Below are 21,865 nucleotides of genomic sequence, written 5' to 3' on the forward strand. Positions count from 1 at the left end.
TTGGTTTCAGAGTAGCAGCCGTGTTAGTCTGTATCCGCAAAAAGAAAAGGAGTACTTGTGGCATCTTAGAGACTAATAAATTTATTTGAGCATAAGCTTTTGTGAGCTACAGCTCACTTAATTGGATGCATTCAGTGGAAAATGCAGTGAGGAGATTTATATACACAGAGAACATTAAACAAGGGGTGTTACCATACACACTGTAACAAGAGTGATCAGGTAAGGTGAGCTATTACCAGGAGAGTGGGGGCCGGGGGCACCTTTAGTAGTGATAATCAAGGTGGGCCATTTCCAGCAGTTGACAAGAAGGTCTGAGAAACAGTGGGGGGTGGGAATAAACATGGGGAAATAGCTTTACTTTGTGTAATGACCCATCCACTCCCAGTCTTTATTCAAGCTTAAGTTAATTGTATCAAGTTAGCAAATTAATTCCAATTCAGCAGTCTCTTGTTGGAATCTGTTTTTGAAGTTTTTTGTTGAAGAATTGCCACTTTTAGGTCTGTAATCGAGTGACCAAAGAGATTGAAGTGTTCTCTGACTGGTTTTTGAATGTTATAATTCTTGACGTCTGATTTGTGTCCATTTATTCTGTTACGTAGAGACTATCCGGTTTGGCCAATGTACATGGCAGAGGGGCATTGCTGGCACATGATGGCATATATCACATTGGTAGATGTGCAGGTGAACGAGCCTCTGACAGTGTGGCTGATGTGATTAGGCATTATGATGGTGACCCCTAAATAGATATGTGGACACAGTTGGCAACGGGCTTTGTTGCAAGGATAGGTTCCTGGGTTAATTTCTGCGGTGTGGTGTGTGGTTGCTGATAAGCATTTGCTTCAGGTTGGGGGGCTGTCTGTAAGCAAGGACTGGCCTGTCTCCCAAGATCTGGGAGAACGATGAGTCGTCCTTCAGGATAGGTTGTAGATCCTTGATGATGCGTTGGAGAGGTTTTAGTTGGGGGCTGAAGGTGATGGCTAGTGGTGTTCTGTTATTTTCTTTATTGGGCTTGTCCTGTAGTAGGTAACTTCTGGGTACTCTTCTGGCTCTGTCCATCTGTTTCTTCACTTCAGCAGGTGCGTACTGTAGTTGTAAGAATGCTTGATAGAGATCTTGCAGGTGTTTGTCTGAGGGGTTGGAGCAAATGCGGTTGTATCGTAGAGCTTGGCTGTAGACAATGGATCATGTGGTGTGGTCTGGATGAAAGCTGGAGGCATGTAGGTAGGTATAGCAGTCAGTAGGTTTCCGGTATAGGGTGGTGTTTATGTGACCATCACTTATTAGCACCGTAGTGTCCAGGAAGTGGATCTCTTGTGTGGACTGGACCAGGCTGAGGTTGATGGTGGGATGGAAATTGTTGAAATCATGGTGGAATTCCTCAAGGGCTTCTTTTCTATGGGTCCAGATGATGAAGATGTCATCAATGTAGCGCAAGTAGAGTAGGGGCATTAGGGGACAAGAGCTGAAGAAGCGTTGTTCTAAGTCAGCCATAAAAATGTTGGCATACTGTGGAGCCATGCAGGTACCCACAGCAGTGCTGCTGATTTGAAGGTATACATTGTCCCCAAATGTAAAATAGTTATGGGTGAGGACAAAGTCACAAAGTTCAGCCACCAGGTTTGCTATGACATTATCCAACACCACACAACGGAACCACTAACCCAGGAACCTATCCTTGTAACAAAGCCCTTTGCCAACTGTGTCCACTTATCTCTTCAGGGGACACCATCATAGGGCCTAATCACATCAGCCACACTGTTCCTCGGACTTTCTTGTCAACTGCTGGAAATGGCCCACCTTGATTATCACTACAAAAGGTCCCCCCTTCTCCCCGCTGGTAACACCCATTGTTTCATGTTCTCTGTGTATATAAATCTCCCCACTGTATTTTCCACTAATACATCTGATGAAGTGAGCTGTAGCTCACGAAAGCTTATGCTCAAATAAATTTGTTAGTCTCTAAGGTGCCACAAGTACTCCTTTTCTTTTTAATTACGTTTGGTAAACAATGAGAAACAGTGGGATTTAATTTGAATTTAAGATGCTTAATATTCATTAATTAACCTGATTGAAGACCATTTTTTAAATGGAGTTGATGGGTTCATAAGAAACATTGGTATTTCAAATGAGTAACTAACTCTCACATAGCGTCTTTTCAGTAACTGAGTTACGTACTTAATTTTCACAGGACTTAGTTAAGACCACTTACTTCTGCCTATTTGTACATTGTTTAGGTCTCCATTATAAGCCAAACAGAATTCACCACAACTGAACAAAATTCTCTTGCCAATCTATAAACGGCTTCAGCTCTCGATGATATATTGAGACAGGACTCACTATTGAGTTGGGGAGATAATATATTTTGGTCTTAATTCACCAAGAGAAGAGTGAGCTCACCAGGGACTGACCCACTCTTAAGAAATAATCTCTGTTGAAAGCTCTCCACAGAAAGAGATTGTGACTGAAGCAACCACTGTTTCTTCTTGCTTGTATTTTGATTTTGTTTTATTCTTTTCCCTCTTACCTTTTTTAAAGTTATGAAATATTCATTATTAATAATTGTATTTTGCTTGTTTTTAAATGTGGTGTCCCCTACAGCACAGTAAGAGCCCCATGTGATTAAAATAGTTATGAAGGGGGCCGAATCCCTGAATTGGCATGAAAAGAGAAAATTATTAAGATTTGGCGGACAATTTCTTGTTCTTAGCTGACAGCTTCCTAGCAATTTGGAGATAAAATAACTTGGTGTTCACCGCTCACCTCTCTTACCCCCCACGACATCATCATAATCCTGATGTTAGATTCCACTGACTTCAAATAGGATTACAAGGTGTGTGATGGCTGAATCTTATCAACTGTATTTATTGTAACCCCAGAAACAGAAACTCATGGGAGAATTAAAACAAGGGAAATAAAAACAAGGAAATAGCTATGGATACAATGAAGGCAGGTGCTAACAACACAAATGGGCTTTACTTACTCACTGATCACACAGTCTATTGTACGTTACCATAGCGGTCAATAATCTTATGCTACAGTGACCACAGTATGATGCTATAACATTAGAATACCACAGATATCTCATCCATCCCCCACGGAAGCACTGTTATCTTACAACGTTAAGAAGTCTCACTGAAGCTGAATTAAACGGCAATTAAATTCATACCAAATGTTCACATAAATAGTAATCAAGCACTGACTTTTCTGTGATACAGCCAAGAGCAATATTACTTCCAGACATATTAGTTCTCATCCTTTGCCTTCAGCTTTGGAACTGTGTCTGCATTTCTGAACTGACAGAATTCACACAGGAAAGACCCCCCCAAGGAGTCTCCAAAAAGCAACAGAAGAGATGTGGCATGCAAGTGATCAGAAATGCAGTAGAGTCCAACACATGGAATGCTATGTAAATGTATATAATACTAAACCCTGTGGGCCAATTCTCTGTTGTAAATGGCTGCACTAGTTTATTGCAGTGCAGAATTTTGTTCATTATGAGTGCCTGACTGGGAGTCACTGCAAGGAGTGAACTTACTGGCCTGGGGGATAGTGCGACAAGCAGTGATGATATGCAGGTGCATTCAGAATCTGTAGGTGACACCCTATCGAAAGACTAGAGAACACAATAATGACTAGTGCATATGGGAAAGAGTACTGGTGTTTCTTTGAGAACTGACCTTCTTGAGTCTGCATTCACTCTGGAAACAAACCCACATACTCTCCAGGGAAGATAATCTCATAACAAAATTCAGTCTTTAGTAGCAATTGTTGCCAGAAGCTGGGAGCGGACAATGGGATGGCTCACTCGATGACTGCCTGTTCCGTTAATTCCCTCTGAAGCACTTGGCATTGGCCACTGTCGGAAGACAGGATACTGGGCTAGATGGACCATTCGTCTGGCCCAGTATGGCTGCTCTTATGTTCTTAAGGTACCCACCGTCAGTGGCATGCATCCACTGACTCTGGTGTGCATTTCTCTTGCCAACAGCTCTGCTCTTTCGTCTATGCTGCCACACAGTCTTATTAATTTAAACAAACAAACTATAATTTGGAGCCATCATGCTGTGCACATAGCTAACCTATGGAACATCAAGATCTCATCACGGTCACCCTCATGCCGCCTCCCCTCATTCCCGCTATTGTTTTACAATCCCTGGTTTGTACAATCCCTTCTTTCAATTCAGATTGTAGACTCTTCGAGGCAGGGACCATGTCTTCTTTGAGATTCATACATTTCAAGGCCACAAGGGACCATTATGATCATCTAGTGTGACTCTGCATAACACCGGCCAATAAGGCTCATCAAGTAACCTTTGCACCAAGCCCACAGCTTCTGTTTGAGATACAGCATAATCTCTCAGAAAGATACCCAGTCTTGACTTAAAAAATGGAAAGTGATGGTGAATCCACCAAGACCTCAGGTCCCTAGAAAAGTGATGACAAAGATACTTAAAAATCACTTAATACAAGAAGTTTCATGGATTTTGCCACAAATTCTCCAGAAAAATTCTACCCTGTTTGTCCAATGTCTCATACAATATGGCCATGATTCTCATTGTGGCCTTCGAGTTGTACTGCAATATAAAGTAATAATAATTGATAATAATAAAAATAAAAATAACTTGCCCCAATGAGTTAAAGATTGAGGGCAGGTCCTTAACCCGGAGATACCTGCTTTGCACTGGTCTCCTGGTACAAAGCAGACTAAAATGTGGCAAATCTGGCAGTAGAGAACTTCCCCTGTGTGTAGATTATCCTTGGGTGGTAATGAATTAGTGTAATTGGCTCTATGCCATCCTTCCCAGGCCACCAGCGAGTTCTTGGGAGAACGGGGATGTGGCAGAGCATCCATGCACTATGGCGATCCTTTCTGCTGCAATGGCCCCATGGAACCATTGGCAGCTGGTTTAGTTTAAACCAGCAGAAAATTTGGCCCTGAGTAAGATCATCACTGTTCTAAAAAGGTTTCTTTGCTGAAGGAGTCTGAATACATTTCGAAACATGCCAGATTTGTAATCTCTCCGATTAATAGATAGTTGGCTCCATGTCAAAAATGGACCCCCTAATTTCATTTTAACACAGTATGGGTATCTAATACACAGTCTCATGCAGTCATAAAATGGACATAGATACAAGGTAAGTCTTGATTTTAGTTTTAAACTTTATATATAGGTTTGAGCATTTTAAAAACACAAGAAACGAGGAAATAACAGATAATAGTAAATATGATATATTCAAAACAGTGTAATGAAAACAGCATTAAGGACACAGCTGCAAATTTCCTGCTGCTGTCATGCTGTAAAATACCACTTGTCTTGATCCATTCCCCATTATTTCTTAAGGGGGTGGGGGAAAAGGACACACTTTCAAAAATAATTAAAATTAGAGATCAGATCAATCAGATAACTTTTAGGCCTCAGTTGACGCAACACAACTCTCCAGCCTATAACAGCAGATACTCTCATGCGTGTTTTCTATCTCAAAGCTGAAGCAGTACAAGACTAAGACTCAAACTGCAGTGATGCATCTTCAGGAGCAGCAGTTGACTCCAAAAGGCTATCAGAAAAGGGAGGCAGGATTAAATCAGCAGACTGTAGCCCACAAACATAAAACTCAAGGTGAGTGAGGCCTGACTACAATTTTCCAATTTGCATCAAGCATCCCTGTTGCTGATGCTTGTTCCTAAAACACACATGCTTACATCTGATATTTTACTCATAGCCTCATTGGAGGCTGCGTAGCTGTTTCCACATTATCCCTGGTAGAGGAAGGATTCTGGAGCCCTACGAACCTGCTGTTTTTCCAAACACTCTCCTTTCTCCCCCCACCCTTATGGATTCTTTCAGCTCATCATTACTGTGGTGCCAATTCTCATGAGCTCTGTGACATATAGTCTTTTTCTTAAAGTACCTGAAATCAGATGATTGTCAGAATCCCAGCTTTCATTTTAAAACAGGACATTTCTTGGCCTCATGGCGGCAGAGAAAAGCTTGAAAATATGACCCGAGAGTACCCCCAAAGGCCCAGAAACCAAAAGACAAATAAAAAGCACCCAACATTTATTATTTTTGATAAATTTCATAATTTTGAAGCCAGTTTCATAGTTTTTAAGTGTCTCATGATTTTTTAATCCATAGGGTTGCAATACTGAATCAGGACTAGAGGGAGTGTCTCCTTTTCAGAGATCAGCAGCAACTCTCCTACATCATCTAGTAGGGTGCCTACAGAGCAATGTAAGCCACTCCACGAAGCCAAGCGTGCTGTCCTTGTTTCCACTTTTAATAGACACAGTAGCAGCTATTGTGCTAGGCCTCACTTCCCCGAGCATCTAGCTTCTTTGGGCTTTATCATAAATGTCCCTTAGGCAAATCGCTTTAAAATAAGAACCTTGAGAATGTTGCCCTCTGTAGGCACCTCTGCTATGGTGGTTTGATCACCCTGCTCTCTTCAGTGGTACAGCATTGAGACGTAGGGTGACATATTTCCCAAAGGGAAAATGGGACACCCCCAGCTGCTTGCCTGAGGGCCCCCCCAAGAGGCTGTTTCTGGTAACTGGAAGCCTGCTAGCCCCCTGCGTGAGGCTGTTTCCAGTTGCTGGAAGCCTGCCATCCCCCTGCATGTGTGAATGCTGCCTCCCCCCTGCACAGGGCTGGCGTCTCTGCTCGCCCCCCCGCCCCCCCATGTTCCTCTGCACTGCAACCAGCTTTTTTGACAAAAGTGGACATTTGTCAACAGATTAAGTCGGCAAGAGCAAACAGGACAAATGCCCACTTTTGGAGGGGAAAAAATCGTGACAGCCGGGACAGGGCTTAAAAAAGGGACTGTCCCAGCCAAAATGGTCACCCTACACCACAGTCAATGGGAATTTTGCCAATGACTTCAGTGAGCAAAGATCCCCATCCTTTTCTACCCTGATGCTCATTCATTTATCTTTCATGGGCTCTACAAATATGCTGGGATTAGAAGTTTCCCTTTCACACAGATTCTATGTGGTTTATAGGATGGATTCACAAGTGTTCAGGACTTTCCATCCTCCCCTCACAGGAAATGACCCAAGTATTTATTTTATTTTGAGTTGGCCCATCTTGGCAATCAAAATCTGAACACAGAATGACCTAAAAGCGAGTTTCTCTCATGAGTAATTGACCGAGAAGTCAGCAGCTGAGCTGCTAGAAGATGCAAGTGAGTTTGGTAGAGTGCCATTAGTGGGAGAGGAGGAACCCATTCTGCTTTACAGATAAGTGGCGTACACAGAAGGGATCTTTCCGAACAGACTTATTCATGTTATTGGGCATCAGAAAATATAATCACAGCTCTTAAAAAACCCATAACAACTGTCAGAGACAATTAAAAAGGTAAAAATAACATGAAATACCCTATTGGAGTCTACTCCCAGCTAAATGAATCCCACTCAGTCCATGTTAACGCTCTGATTTTATACCCTTCCTTTAGACATTTTTAAAACAGTCTTTTGTTTTATTAAACAGCTGAGAGCTCTATTTACTCGGTACTTGTCAAGGTTCCTTCCCCACTCTGAACTCTAGGGTACAGATGTCGGGACCTGCATGAAAACCTCCTTAGCTTACTTTTAGCAGCTTAGGTTAAAACTTCCCCAAGGTACAAACTACTTTACCCTTTGCCCTTGGACTTTCGCTGCCACCACCAAACGTTTAACTGGTTACTGGGAAAGAGTTGTTTGGAAACGTTTTTCCCCCCAAAATCCTCCCAACCCTTGCACCCCACTTCCTGGGGAAGGTTTGGTAAAAATCCTCACCAATTTGCATAGGTGACCACAGACCCAAACCCTTAGATCTTAAGAACAATGAAAAAGCATTCAGTTTCTGAAAAGAAGAATTTTAACAGAAGTAAAAAGAATCACCTCTGTAAAATCAGGATGGGTAAATACCTTACAGGGTAATTAGATTCAAAACATAGAGAATCCCTCTAGGCAAAACCTTAAGTTACAAAAAGACACAAAGACAGGAATATCCATTCCTTTCAGCACAGCTTATTTCCTCAGCCATTTAAAGAAATCATAATCTAACGCATATCTAGCTAGCTTACTTACTAAGTTCTAAGACTCCATTCCTGTTCTGTCCCTGGCAAAAACATCATACAGATAGACAGACCCTTTGTTTTTCCGCCCCTCCAGCTTTGAAAGTAACTTGTCTCCTCATTGGTCATTTTGGTCAGGTGCCAGCGAGGTTATCCTAGCTTCTTAACCCTTTACAGGTGAAAGGGTTTTTCCACTGGCCAGGAGGGATTTTAAAGGTGTTTACCCTTCCCTTTATATTTATGACAGTACTATTGGCAAAAGTAAAGTTATCAAAGCACCGGGAGGTTAAAACATCCTTAGGATGTACATGCCATAATGATGGATGTCTAGAATCACTGAAGAAAACCACACACAACAACGCTGTATGTTCAAAAGTTGCTTTTCAGACTCAGAGCGAGAACAATCTCAATCATAATTGCTGAATACGCTTCTGGCAAGGAATGATGTTTATGGAACTGCCCTTCCATCATAGCGTGCTGTATTTTGCTGTCCGTGAAACAAATTAAGTGAACCGAAAGCTCCACTGAACACGGGAACTGACTCTCCCTAACTAGTGATGTTGATTACAGACTCATTGGGCCTGATTCAGTTTCCACACGTTAAAGCCCTGAAACTGCCATGGGATCCATGCAGGCACAAGGATCTGCCCTGGCGCTTGCATGGAACCCACTGAAGTCTGTTGGAAGAGGTGGATTATGGTTTCCTGGGGCCCTGGGCCACAACAAGTGGGGGGCTCCCTCCCCACCGTTTCTGCCTGCGGCCTCACCCCCATTCCACACCTTCCGCCTGCAGCCTGGCCCACTGCTCCACCCCTTTCTGCCCCTTCCCTGTGGCCACTCCTGTTCCACCCAGGGTCCCACCATTCCACTGCAGCCGTGCAACCCCTTTTGCTCCTTTCTCCCTTGCCCCCAACTTCGGTCCCCATCCCTCGGCTTCTGCCAGGGATGGGGGTCACTGAGGGGACCTTTCCCCATTCCTTGGCTTCTGCAAGGGACAGAGTCGGGGGCTACTTCGGCGGGAGGGAGTTCCCCAGTCCCTTGGCTTCTGCCAGGGATGTGGTCGGGGGCCACTTTGGAGGTGTTCCCTTTTCCCATGGCTTCTGCCAGGGATGGGGTCTAGAGCAGTGCTTCTCAAGCTAGCTAGTGGGGGACCAGCAATTTTTTTTTCCAATGTGCATGCAGACCGGCAGCTGATGGCTCACGGACCGGCACCAGTCTGCAGACCACCACTTTGAGTAGCACTGGTCTAGAGAACCGTTGGGATGGGGGCTTCCCCCATCCCTCAGCTTCTGGTGAGGATGGGGGCAGTGGCCGCTGGTGCTGGGGCGGGAGGAAGGGAGGGATTCCCCTGTTTCACAGCTTCTGCCGGGGACAGAGGGCACACTGGGGCTTCCCCCGCCTGGCACTGCTGCTGCAGAGTGGGGTCGGGGCAGAAGGGCTTCCCCTGCCCACGGCCCCAGGTTTCCATCTCCTGCAGCGGATTTTTTCTGGGGCCCCCAATTGGCTGGGGGGCCCTGGGCACGGGCTCTGTTGGCGCAGTGGCTAATCCGCCACTGTCCGTGGGGCTCCATGTAGCCACAGGGTACCCCTCAACAGATCCAATTACAGGACTGCAGCCCAAATAAGGAAAAATGCCAGTTAAGTTAACAGAGCTACCCTGAAAACTAGTGAAACTGACATCAAATTCAGGCCTAGGAATCTCTGTCTGACAAAGCGTTGCACTGAGTCAATGCTTATCTTACTTAGGGCAACAATCTCTTATTTTGGAAATCTACACAATTCTGTGAGAAACCAGCAACTATCAGCTGGTGGTGTTATTTTCCCTTTTAGTCATCAGTCATAATCAGGAAATGGAACAAGATGGTTCTCTAGACTTGTTAAACTGGACAGCTAAAGTACAGCTCTCCTGTCAATTGTACCTGATAATGATATATGAAATGCTCCTTTATATCTGTGGGGTTAAAAAAAAAAACCCTGTATTTTAGTACAGCAAAAATCAGAGCAGGGCTTCAGGAACAAAATTTCATGTCAAAACCAGAGCCAAACTTGGATCCAGGCTTTGGGTTATCTCCTTGTCAGACATATTAAGGTCACTACATACAGTCCTGCCAATTCACACAATTTTATCATGACATTTGGAATTTTTCTTAAAGCTTCAGGAGCCATGTGATTTATGTAAAAATCCCAGCTTTCCTTAAAATAGTCTAGTCCTCATGTTTCTGTACAAAAGCTTGAAAACAGCAATCGTAATGGCTCAAAATCCAGAAAGCAAATAAAGGCCCAAAATATATTATTTTCTAAAATCTCATTATTTTTAAGTCTGTTGTGATTTTGGGGAACACATGGGTTTGGCAATTCTGCAACCATACTTTAAAACTAGTGTGTAGTCTAACATCCTAAGGCCATCTCTGTTGAAAGTTGACAAAAATATAATTTTTGTAAATTTGTTAGTAGAAATTAAGTATTTTAAAAAATGTTTTTAAAAAATCCCAGCAGAAAAAAATAGTCTATTTCTTGCCCTTTTGTCTCTTCTTTAGGTTGCTTGGAACAGGGTTGCCGTACTTAGAACAGTAACCCATGCAGGGCTGTTCTGTTCAGGTGTATGCTCTGCTCTCCCACTACCGTCTGTGGCATGGGCATCTCAGCAGCCCCTCCAAAAGACGCTGTCTCAGATGTAGCACCACCTGATTGCTTTTAGATCATTTCACATTGCCTGTCACAAACCTGATGAGTTGAAGCAACTATTTTAGATCAGAGAGAATTTTTTTGTTTGTTTTATTAAAGGAGTTTCTAGCATTAGAAATGAGCTGGAATAATATTCCTTTAAAATGTTCCATTCTGCTAGAGAAGCTGACTCTGCGAATGGGGTCCAAGGATGCAATTCCGCAGCTACTCCAGCAGATGCAGAACTGGGGTGCACAGACCCTGGTTGTGAGGAACAGAATAGCCTCATATACTATAGAGTAGTGTTTCCCAAACTTGGGATGCAGCTTGTTCAGGGAAAGCTCCTGGTGGGCTGGGCCTGTTTGTTTACCTGCTGCATCCGCAGGTTCGGCTGATCACGGCTCCCACTGGCAGCAGTTTGCTGCTCCAGGCCAATGGGGGCTGTGGGAAGGGCAGCCAGCACCGCTTCCTGCAGCCCCCATTGGCCGAGAACAGCGAACCACGGCCAGTGAGAGACGCAATCAGCCGAACCTGCGGACGCGACAGGTAAACAAATTGGCCCGGCCTGCCAGGGGCTTTCCCTGAACAAGCGGTGTCCCAAGTTTGGGAAACACTGCTATAGAGGAAGGCCTCTTGGAATATGAAGAATACCCTCACAAAATGGGCCCACCCCATGCAGAGGACTGGGCCCATTATCAAGAACAATATTCTACAATGGAACATGAATTATATATCACCGACCATTCCCAAACTCAGGATACATATAATAGGCCAGATTCCGCCCTGTTATAATGTCACTGAAGTCAGTGGAATTACAACAGGGATGAATTTGACTGTCTTTAATTTTCAACATCAGATAATAAAAATCTTTCCAGTCCTTGATTTGTCCTCACCTGTGTCACCAGGACATACCTGATGGGACTGAAGACGACACAAAGGTTTCTTCTAGTGTAGAACAACTGCATTTGTTCAGCCTGGATGGCAGCATCTGGGCCATTAATTCTGGGCCAAAACAGGAATCTCAGCATTAGTTGCTTTTGGGACACTTAAGTCAATGGCTGTTCGGCTACTGATTTTGATAGTTACATTACCTACGTTCTTAAACCACTGCATTCCAGATATAATCCTAGAAACAGGCATTAATGAGTCTTGTGCATGTTTCAAGGTGAAGTGTAAGGAACTAACTGTTGTAAGTGTGACAGTGTAACTAGCTCAGCACCTTAGAGAAATGGATGGAGTGCTGGTGGGAAATAGTTGGCTACAGATCTAGGAAATCTGCAAATGAAACCTGGAAATATGGGTTTCAGAGTAACAGCCGTGTTAGTCTGTATTCGCAAAAAGAAAAGGAGTACTTGTGGCACCTTAGAGACTAACCAATTTGGGTTTATCATGGAAATGCCTTCTCAACCTTAATTTTAATCATTTCTAGTGCTATACTTTCATATGGAGGTTGCCAGATTGTGGTCTGTGTACCACTGATGGATGGCCCGTGGAGCGCATGCTGGTGGTCCAAGGAAAGATGATTATCACTATCATGCTAGCTGCTACTCCTCATTTCCAGCTGCTAAACCCCATTCAAATACAGCAAGAAATACTTTCAATACTTTCCTAAATATTATTTTTCCATATAAGCAATTGCTGTAAGTGCCACAGGAGTGTCATACGATTAGTCCTGGGAAGGGAAATGGTCCATGAGATTCACAGAATCATAGAATATCAGGGTTGGAAGGGACCTCAGGAGGTCATCTAGTCCAACCCCCTGCTCAAAGCAGGACCAATCCCCTATTTCTTCCCCAGACTCCTAAATGCCCCCCTCAAGGATCAAACTCACAACCCTAGGTTTAGCAGACCAATGCTCAAACCACTGAGCTATCTCTCCCCCCCACCCGAGGAACAGGGTGGATGCCCATCAGTCTACCTTTGTATTGAAAAATTGGTCCAGACTAGGAAAAAGTTGGAGAAACCCATATCTAACAAACAATGGGCAGCTTAAAAGTGAATAGCAAGGAGTGAACCAGAGGGATAATATACTAACATTAGGGTCCAGGACTAGGTAAATACATCCGTCTGCAACGGATTAACCCATATATTGGCTGTGGTTGGTGTGTTGTTCAGAAGAGAAACAGTTAAATACACTACATGCAAAGCTTTCCTCTCAGATCCACATAGAAGATCCCCATTCTGATGCTTTGCTTTCCTTTTCTATGTTACAGAGTAACAGCCGTGTTAGTCTGTCTTTGCAAAAAGAAAAGGAGTACTTGTGGCACCTTAGAGACTAACCAATTTATTTGAGCATGAGCTTTCCTGAGCTACAGCATCCGATGCATCCGATGAAGTGAGCTGTAGCTCACGAAAGCTCATGCTCAAATAAATTGGTTAGTCTCTAAGGTGCCACAAGTACTCCTTTTCTTTTTTCTATGTTAAACTTTGACTAACACACTTGGCAGATTGGTGAGTGTTAGGGAGAGTACAATACTGGATTCAGTATGAGCTGTCAAGCTCTAAGGAGGAGACTTTTCGCTTTAAGTGAGAAATAGTTTCAATGAGCTAGGAATTCCCCTTTCTCCAGAGCTGCTTTACTTTTGTTCCAGCAGTAATGCTCATTACATACCCATCGGGACTCATTCCCATCAATGCCGAGCAGACTGGATATTCTCTAAACTCGTTCACCCGTCTTTGCTGTACTAACATCCAAACAATTCTCCAGCCAAAGAAATCTACTTGCCAGAGTTCGCCATTGTTTATGATATCCTCACCTTTACTTACCGGAACAGATGAAAATATGGTATCAGTTAAAATACCTTAAACCTTCAGCTCCTTAAGCCATGCACAGCTTCTTTAAATGGGGAGTGTCAGGACTATAGCACCAATCCTTGCATACCCAAAACTTCCAGTAAGAAGTGGAAATGCAGAAGTAGACCGTAAGTGGATCAAAGATTTTTTTATAAAATATATTAACTAAAAAAAAATCACTAAATATAATACTGTAATGTGGCAGTGTGAGCTCCAGATTAAAGGAGGACAGTGATTCTCAAACTTATTTGATTGGGCTCCCCTTCTTTTTGTTCATAGGGGTTTACACTCTTTCCCCCTAAGTACATATACCACCGTCCAGCAGCAGCACGGAAATGAGGATGGCACTGTGAAAAGTGATATTCACCAATATCACTTCCCAGCAGACATAGCACCCCACTGCCACTCTTACCTCTGCACTGCTGCTGCCTCCATGGGGCTGACAGCCAGAGCTCTGCTGTCTCCAGGTGAGGGACTGGGGGCAGAGAAGAACGAGAGCCCAAGTGGCGGGACTCTGGCTGTCCCTTTTATCCCTGCCTCCCAAGTGTGCACGGCATGGGTTGTGGGTATCGGAGGCTGTGCCTCCCCAAAAAGCCAGGTGTGGCCCTTGTCCACACTCTGCCCCCAGACCCTTTCCTGCTAGTTCCCCTGTCCCTGTGTTGTGGCCCCGGTTAGGGCTCAAGCTGGGGCCCTCCTGAAGCTCCAGGGCTGGGGCTAAGCCGCCTGCCCTCCCAGCGCTTCGGGGCTCAGAAGGAGTGGGACTGGGGGCAAGCCTCCCCCAGATCGTAGTTCACGCGCCACCCATGGCGCACAGCCCTTCTGCTTGAGCTCCAGCCACCCACGGCTGACAGCCAGAGCTCTTAAAAAATAAAAACAAAAACATAAAAAGGCACATACAACTCATGCCTCCCTTGACACGTTACCCTAGTTCCCTTGGGAGACCTGCCCCATAGTTTGAGATCCGCTGAACTAGGACAATATGAATGTGCCTACATGATAAAATGTTGACTTGCCTGTGAAACTACGTCAACATAGGGTTCATATCACTGTCAGTTCATGTTGTGGATTTCTTTGCCCAATACGAGAGAGGGGTGAGGATTAACACAGCAGACCAAGACAATTAAACAAGAATTCAGCTTATCAAGATGGAATTCTAGCTGATAATGAACAGCTGAACCTCTACCTCCAACAGCCTGCCAGCTCAGGAGAATCCCTACAAGAAAAAAAATGCAGAGCTGTTTGTTGTTACCCTTGTTCAGAGAGAGCTGTAGTAGTGAATACGACAAAGGAATGGGAGTCAGGAGACCTGGCTCTGAGTGACATGGGGAAATGACTTTAACCACTCAGTGCCTCAGTTTCCCCTTCTGTAAAAACAAAATCATCCTTATCTAACTTTGAGATTTCAAGAAAAAAACTATATAGGCCTGATGCCAGTCCTACTGAAATCAATGGGAGTTTGGCCATTTACTTTAATGGGAGCAGCATCAGACCCTATAAATGCAAAGCCTCATTATAGATGCCTCTTTACTATTCCCTCCCCCACATATTTTATTAAAAACCAGTGATCTAACAAATTTCACACCATGAAGTTCTATTACTAACTCAATTACAAATGTGTTGACTGAGCCATTCCCAGAAGTCCCGTCAATTGTTCTTCTTCCACTTAGTCATCCAGACACGAATCATTTAGAACATAGCTTTCCTGCTTTTTCCTGTCTCCAACTAATTTTATAACCCACTGACAACAAAGCTAGACTAAGGTCATTTCCTTAATCTCCAGCATAGTACATCCATCACTGCCTAAACGCATTACAAAACTTGCAGCATAAACTAGCAAACATGGCAGAAATCAGTGTTTTCCCCAAGAATTGAAATTAGGGTGGGTGTTGGAATATTCGGGGGTGGGGGGAGAGGTCTGAAGGCCAACAAGGGTTGAGACTGTGAGGGCATCGGTGGGCTGTATGGCACCATAGTAAAAACTGAAAAATGTTTCATGACCATTTTATTAAGATTTAAATCATGTTTTAAAATCATCACAGAAATTAAAGTTGGCTACTCAAGCCTACTATGAAGCACTACATCGACATCCTTCTTGGTTTCTTGTTGTAATTTTGCACTCTTTGGCGTCTTCTTGTGTGTCCGGTACTGCCAGTCCTTCATGATATGCTCATGATCAGGCAGAAAGCGACTTCTTTCAGAACACAAAATTCTATTCAATGAGGAAAAAGAATGCTCAACTGTAGCTGTTGTGACTGGGAGCAGCAAGAGATAGATTCCTACTTCTTTCATTCCAGGAAACATAGTACAAAGACTGGATCGAACCACTAGTGATGATAAAGAAGTTGAAGTTAAATCTTCGTTTGTCATATGATATTCCACTTTGTGCTCAAAATTTTTTATTCTGTCCCAATCACATAGCAACCCCACTGCCCGTAGTGCCTCACTCCACTCAACTGTAGGGGTTTTATAAGACAGGCATCTGTAAAAGCTACGTGGATGTTGAGTAGAATCCAGAAATCGCTACTGTAGATTTGTAAGAATCAAGTCTGTGTACTTTTTTTAGCTGGCTTAACAAACCCTTCTTGTCCTCTTCACTTAAGGAGTCAAAGTAAGTACCTTCATTAGTCAACTTCTGGACTGAACTCTTTTCTTCTTCCAGTACATTTTCAATAGATATCTCTGATTGATCCAAGCGTAGCTTCTATTACTGGACAAAGATGTACTACTGTTGTAGCAGATGCCTGGATGACATTGTTTAATGACCCAAGTGGTTTCAACAGTAGACTTACAAGAGAGAAAATGGCGACAGTCTTCTCTAAACTTAGTAACAAAAGTTGTCCACCAGTCTTGCTACTTAGATCTGTCCTATCTTGGTGGATACTTTCCAAAGCCAGTAATAAGGGTTGCAGTAATTTTCAGACAACAGCCAAAAATCGCTCATGAGAAAGCCAGCGGGTTTTCCCAGGTTGGACTAATTTGAACTTCAATCCCAGTGTTTCTTCTATTTGTTTCCAAGACATTCAGTCCTTTTGGGCTCTTGCTGAAGAGTATAAGAAGCCATTACATTTATGGCTTTTTAATGTCTTTTGAAGATTCTGTAGCCTCTACTAGCACTAGCTGGAATACATGGCCTCTGCAGTGTGTATAGGAGAGATTAGGGTTACAGTTTTCTCTGAGGAAAGCTTTTACTCCACTATGTCTTTCAGAGAAGTTTGTAGCTCCACCAAATGCACAGGCAGCCATCTGTCTGGGGTTCAGTTTACAAGCATTTAACTCTTCTAAGATGTCATAGATGCAGCTGATGTGTCTTCTATAACCTGAACATCTAGAATGCATCTACTGGCCTACCACGAACATCAAGATAACGTATGCAATGACTTAATACTTGATGCCTATTTGTATTGGTGCATTCACCAGCCATGTATGCATATATTTTGAATATGGTGAGAGAGTTCTTCACTTTTTCAACGGCTAAGTCTTTCACTGTTGCACCACATGCTTCTAGAGAGGCAGCTGAGTTTTTTCAGGAAGATAGCGAACATCTGCTGGTCTTGTTTGAAACCAGTGTCCAACTTCAGGATTAACAATGACAATGCACTTAACATTCGCCTCCACTTTATAGTGTGGGGTACCTCTTGCTTAAATAGAAAGTATGATGCAACAGCCATGTTGGTTCACATAAACTGAGTTGTGTTTCCAGCATTTTTAACAGCCTCATTAAGTTCTTCTAAAATTGGCTTTGACAGTGACTGGATAATAAGGTTTTCTGTATGTTGATGCAGTCCGGAGGCATGGTATTTTGCAGCCTTTTCATATAGGTTGTCAGTATTGGCTTAGTTGATCTGTCTGGCAAACCAAGCTCCCCCACTTTTACTATATAAATCCATGGTAAGCCCACACCTTGAATACTGCGTGCAGTTCTGGTCACCACATCTCAAAAAAGATATATTGGAATTGGAAAAGGGACAGAAAAGGGAAACAAAAACTATTAGGGGTAGGGAACAGATTCCATATGAGGAGAGATTAAAAAGACTGGGACTTTTCAGCTTGGAAAAGAGACAACTAAGAGGGGATATGATAGAGGCTTATAAAATCTTGACTGATGTGGAGAAAATGAATAAGGAAGTGTCATTTACCCCTTCACTTAACACAAGAACTAGGGGTGACCCAATGAAATTAATAGGCAGCAAGTTTAAAACAAACAAAAGGAAGTATTTCTTCACACAACGCACAGTCACCCGTGGAACTTTTTGCCAGGGATGTTGTGAAGGCCAAAATTATAACAGGGTTCAAAAAAGAACTAGATAAGTTCATGGAGGTTAGGTTCATCAATAGCTATTAGCCAGGATGGGCAGAGATGCAGCACCTTGTTCCAAGTATCCCTGGCCTCTGTCTGCCAGAAGCTGGGAGTGGACAACGGGGGTGGATCACTTAATGATTACCTGTTCTGTTCATTCCCTCTGAAGCACCTGGAACATTCACTGTCGGAAGACAGGAGGCTGGGCTAGATGGACCATTGATCTGACCCAATATGGCGTTCTTACATAAAAAATAATTATAATAAAAAAGTTTAGTACAGAAACTCCCCAAGACAACGACCTCTTGAGATAGCGATGATGTGAGATAACGACCTGGGCAAATCATGCATTTTAAAAATCTTGGCCTACTAGGAAATATATATTTATACAAGTTTCCCAGTCACAAATCTAGTATTCTGGAGCAAAGTCATTAAAACATATGCTCTGGCTGCTGTTGTTTTTCATGCCACTGTTCACTCTACCACTCCATCCCAATGGCCCTGCACTGTCACCTTCTGCTGCCACCTGCCACTGTGACCTCTGTGAGTCAGTCTCTCGAGGTTCCACCGGCTCTCAGTGATTTTAGCTCTCAGTGGGGGAACCTCGCTGCTAGTACAGGCTGGGCAGCCTCTTCCACAGAAACACTGTCCCACAGCAGGTCTAAGCAGTTAGAACTGATTATCAGTGATTTCAGCTCCAGTGGCCACTTAACCAACCAAAAGACTCTCTATGGAGCCTAATCAGCTATCTCTAAACAGGAGAGAGGAGCAGGTCAAATAGTGCCTGTGACTCTTAGGCAGAGCCCACCCCACAGCAAAACACCTGTATCCCACCCTCTCTCTTTTCACTAGGATCTGGCATCCAAACCTCCTGCTCAGCAAGTGAAGTTGAGGATGACCAGTGCTTAATTTGTAATGAAACTGCTGCCGGGGCTCAAACAAGTTTGTTACTTTCATAACTGATGTGACAAGCCCAGGGGTCCCAGGGCTATGAACTGACAAGCCTAGAGGTGCTGGGGCTTGGCCCTGGCAAGCGCTAGCACAAACTAAGTACTGAGGAAGACCCCCTCATTCAGGCAGGCTGAGTACAGGTCTGCTGCCCTTTACTCATACAATAAGGATAACAACATTTCATGACCCCCACATTTAATAATTTTATTAAGATAATGTTGAAATAAAAAACGGTACAGAGTTCAAGCATAGAGGTTTCTGGTTGTCAGGGAATAAGGTACAGATTATCAAGGCGTGCGAAATTCGGTTTAGGAGCTGATGGAGTAAGGATTACATAATAATCTGCAATCTCCCCGACCGGGGGTAAAAGTTTAACCGGTCAGAGTACAGACATTGAGATATGGGGGTAAGTTATCCATATAACGGCTACGTTCAGGTGCAGAGTATAGTGAGCGGATACGATGGTGTGGATGGGTCTACCCTCATTTGGTGGGATTTAATGTTCAGTGGGTTTATGGTTCTAGTTCATACGGTCCAATGGGGAAAGCCTCTCAGTCCCTTTCCCACAGTGGATGCACAATGTCGTACCAGCTCACTCCTCCTGGTACTGTCGGTGGCCGGTGATGTGCTCTATGTAGATGTCCCTGGACCATCGGATGGTGTCCGAGACCATGAGGCGCCGCATGAGCCATGCGTAGTGTCTACCGATCCCGCAGGTTTGCAGCACATGCTCGTTGCAGAGGTCCCAAGTGCCCAGGGCTCCGACGATCAGGGCATCTAGCTGCACCTCGTAGCCCTTCGCTCTCAGGGTGTCGGCCAGAGAGGCATATTTTTCCCGTTTCCGAGCTCAGGCTTCTCGGAAGGCCAGGGTCCTGTTCTCGAAGGGGACTGTGATGTCAATGAGGATGATCTTTTTCTGGGCCTCGTTGGTGATGACCACGTCGGGTCGCAGCGGGCTGTCGGTACCGGGGATGGCGCAGTTCACGGTGACCGCCCCCAGGCACGGTGCGATGGCTTTCACCAGGCGGTTCTGGATGGCATTGTGGCGCAGCTGCCAGGCTCTGGAGTGGGGCTTGCAGCTGCACAGGACGTGGGGAAGGGTCTCGTTGGAGTAGCTGCACTTCCTGCAACGCTTGTCTCGGTTCCCGTGGCGGACGGCTCTGTTGAACGGGATGCAGTTGAGCCGGGCACGGTGGACGTACCACCAGTCGGCGAAGCCGCCCCTGGTGAGGAAGTGGTTGCTGGCGTCCCACTTGCTGGTCAGTTCGAAGGCTTTTCCCTGGTCCGACTTACGCTTCAAGGCTTCTATGTACAGCGAGTGGATGGCTGCCTTCAGGGTGCTCTCCAGCATGCCCCTTGCGCTCGGGGTGATGATGGTGTTGTCCTCAGACAGTGATCTGTAACCCAGCATCAGCCAAAATTGAACACTTGGGCAGCACAGCTCTGTCTGCTGGATACCTAGGCAGAGTAGGTGAGTTCATGTAAATACAGTCTGGTCCTGAAGCCTTTCCACCCACCACTGAGTCATCAGTAGCTGCCAGGGGAGAGCTCAGTCAGACCTTGCTTACAAATCATAATTTGAAATTATTAGGTAGGCCAATATAGCCAAACCAAATATACTGACATTGTCATAAATAACAGCTGCATGAGGAAGCTAGTCTTTCTTCATACTTTTCAAACCCATTATGCTTTCTCAGGTACAAGTATTTTCTCATATACTGTATATGCTTTTAAAGTGTGTATTAATGTTTCAATTTAAATTGGCAACACTGTGTGTAACCGGCGGGGTGTTAGGGAAATTTTTTTGGGGGGGCCTTAGGGAAATCCCCACTCCTCCAGATGAAACTATGAAGATACAGTAGAACCTCAGAGTTACAAACACCTTGGGAATGGAGGTTGTCCATAACACTGAAATGTTCACAACTCTGAACAAAACATTATGGTTGTTCTTTCAAAAGTTTACAGCTGAACATTGACTTAACATAGCTTTGAAACTTTACTATGCAGAAGAGAAATGCTGCTTTTAACCACCTTAATTTAAATGAAACAAGCACAGACAGTTTCCTCACCTTGTCAAAAAATGTTTAAACTTTTCCTTTTTTAAAGCAGCATACATTTAACACAATACTGTACTTGCTTTTATTTCCTCCCTCCCCATCTCTGCTGCTGCCTGACTGTGTACATCTGGTTCCAAATGGGGTGTGCGATTGACTAGTCAGTTCATATTTCTGGTGTTCGTAACTCTGATGAAGTGGGCTGTAGCTCACGAAAGCTTATGCTCTAATAAATTTGTTAGTCTCTACGGTGCCACAAGAACTCCTTTTCTTTTTGCGAATAGAGACTAACAGGGCTGCTACTCTGAAACTTTTCTTTTTTTGAGATTCTACTGTAGCTCTTTATCACCACCAAGAGGAAATAACCTTAAAGAAAGCTTTCACACTCAACCACTAGTAATCTCCACTTTCAAATGCATTACTATAAAATGAAAAATATCCTTCCATCAATCTAGGAATTTTTATTTTTATATAATTGATGAGAAAATTTCCATTTATTTGAAATGTAGCATGAACACTTATATTCAATCACACGCTTGTCTATACCAAAGCAGCCTCTTATCATCCCATGACCAGTTTGAGTGCTGTAGCTCACGAAAGCTTATGCTCTAATAAATTTGTTAGTCTCTAAGGTGCCACAAGTCCTCCTTTTCTTTTTATGAAAATAACTGATGTTTCTGAATGAAATGTACAATGTGAAACATAAGACGTAAAAAAGAAAAGGAATAAGAACAACAGATTGACAGGTCTGCCTCAGACATGTGAAACTGTCCACAGAACATGGAAGATAAAAAAAGAGTTCTACCTGGGGCTGTCAGAGGTTGGGAAACAGCCAGTACTGTACAGTTGTTACTTTCTTTAGTTATTCTATTTTGCTGCCTTTTCATTAGCTGTTTTTTTAGATGCTGATTGGCCTTTTGCCTCCACATATTTGAGAAAAATCTCCTCCTTAGACTAAAATTTTTACTAATCTATGATTTCAGTTACTACTGTATTTTTCTCACATTCACTTCCAGTTTTTGTACCCACCTTTCGTTTTTTCTCTGGTGGA

The 21,865-nt window shown here is 43.8% G+C and overlaps 1 protein-coding gene and 1 long non-coding RNA gene across 4 annotated transcripts; one reads left to right on the forward strand and one right to left on the reverse strand.

Annotated features, from left to right (window-relative positions):
* Positions 1-1,971: 1,971 nt before the first annotated feature.
* On the forward strand, positions 1,972-10,809 carry LOC144929483 (uncharacterized). Its single transcript, XR_013634722.1, has 4 exons — positions 1,972-2,830; positions 5,486-5,618; positions 6,138-6,233; positions 10,593-10,809. It is a non-coding gene; the product is annotated as an uncharacterized LOC144929483 (long non-coding RNA).
* An 8,094-nt stretch (positions 10,810-18,903) lies between these two features.
* Positions 18,904-21,465, reverse strand: LOC144929485 (uncharacterized). 3 transcript variants are annotated; one of them, XM_078848961.1, is made up of 2 exons: positions 20,830-21,465; positions 18,904-20,157 (listed from the first exon to the last, which is right to left on the reverse strand). In XM_078848961.1, the coding sequence occupies exons 1-2, from the start codon at positions 20,874-20,876 to the stop codon at positions 19,608-19,610; spliced, it is 597 nt and encodes a 198-aa protein (XP_078705087.1). In that variant the 5' UTR covers positions 20,877-21,465; the 3' UTR covers positions 18,904-19,607. The 3 variants fall into 3 exon arrangements, with proteins under 3 accessions (XP_078705087.1, XP_078705089.1, XP_078705088.1); XM_078848963.1 differs by having other exon boundaries at positions 18,905-20,218; positions 20,898-21,464; XM_078848962.1 differs by having other exon boundaries at positions 18,905-20,218; positions 20,830-21,463.
* Positions 21,466-21,865: the final 400 nt, after the last annotated feature.

This window comes from Lepidochelys kempii, chromosome 15, assembly GCF_965140285.1.
Source record: "Lepidochelys kempii isolate rLepKem1 chromosome 15, rLepKem1.hap1, whole genome shotgun sequence".
NCBI lineage: Eukaryota > Metazoa > Chordata > Testudines > Cheloniidae > Lepidochelys > Lepidochelys kempii.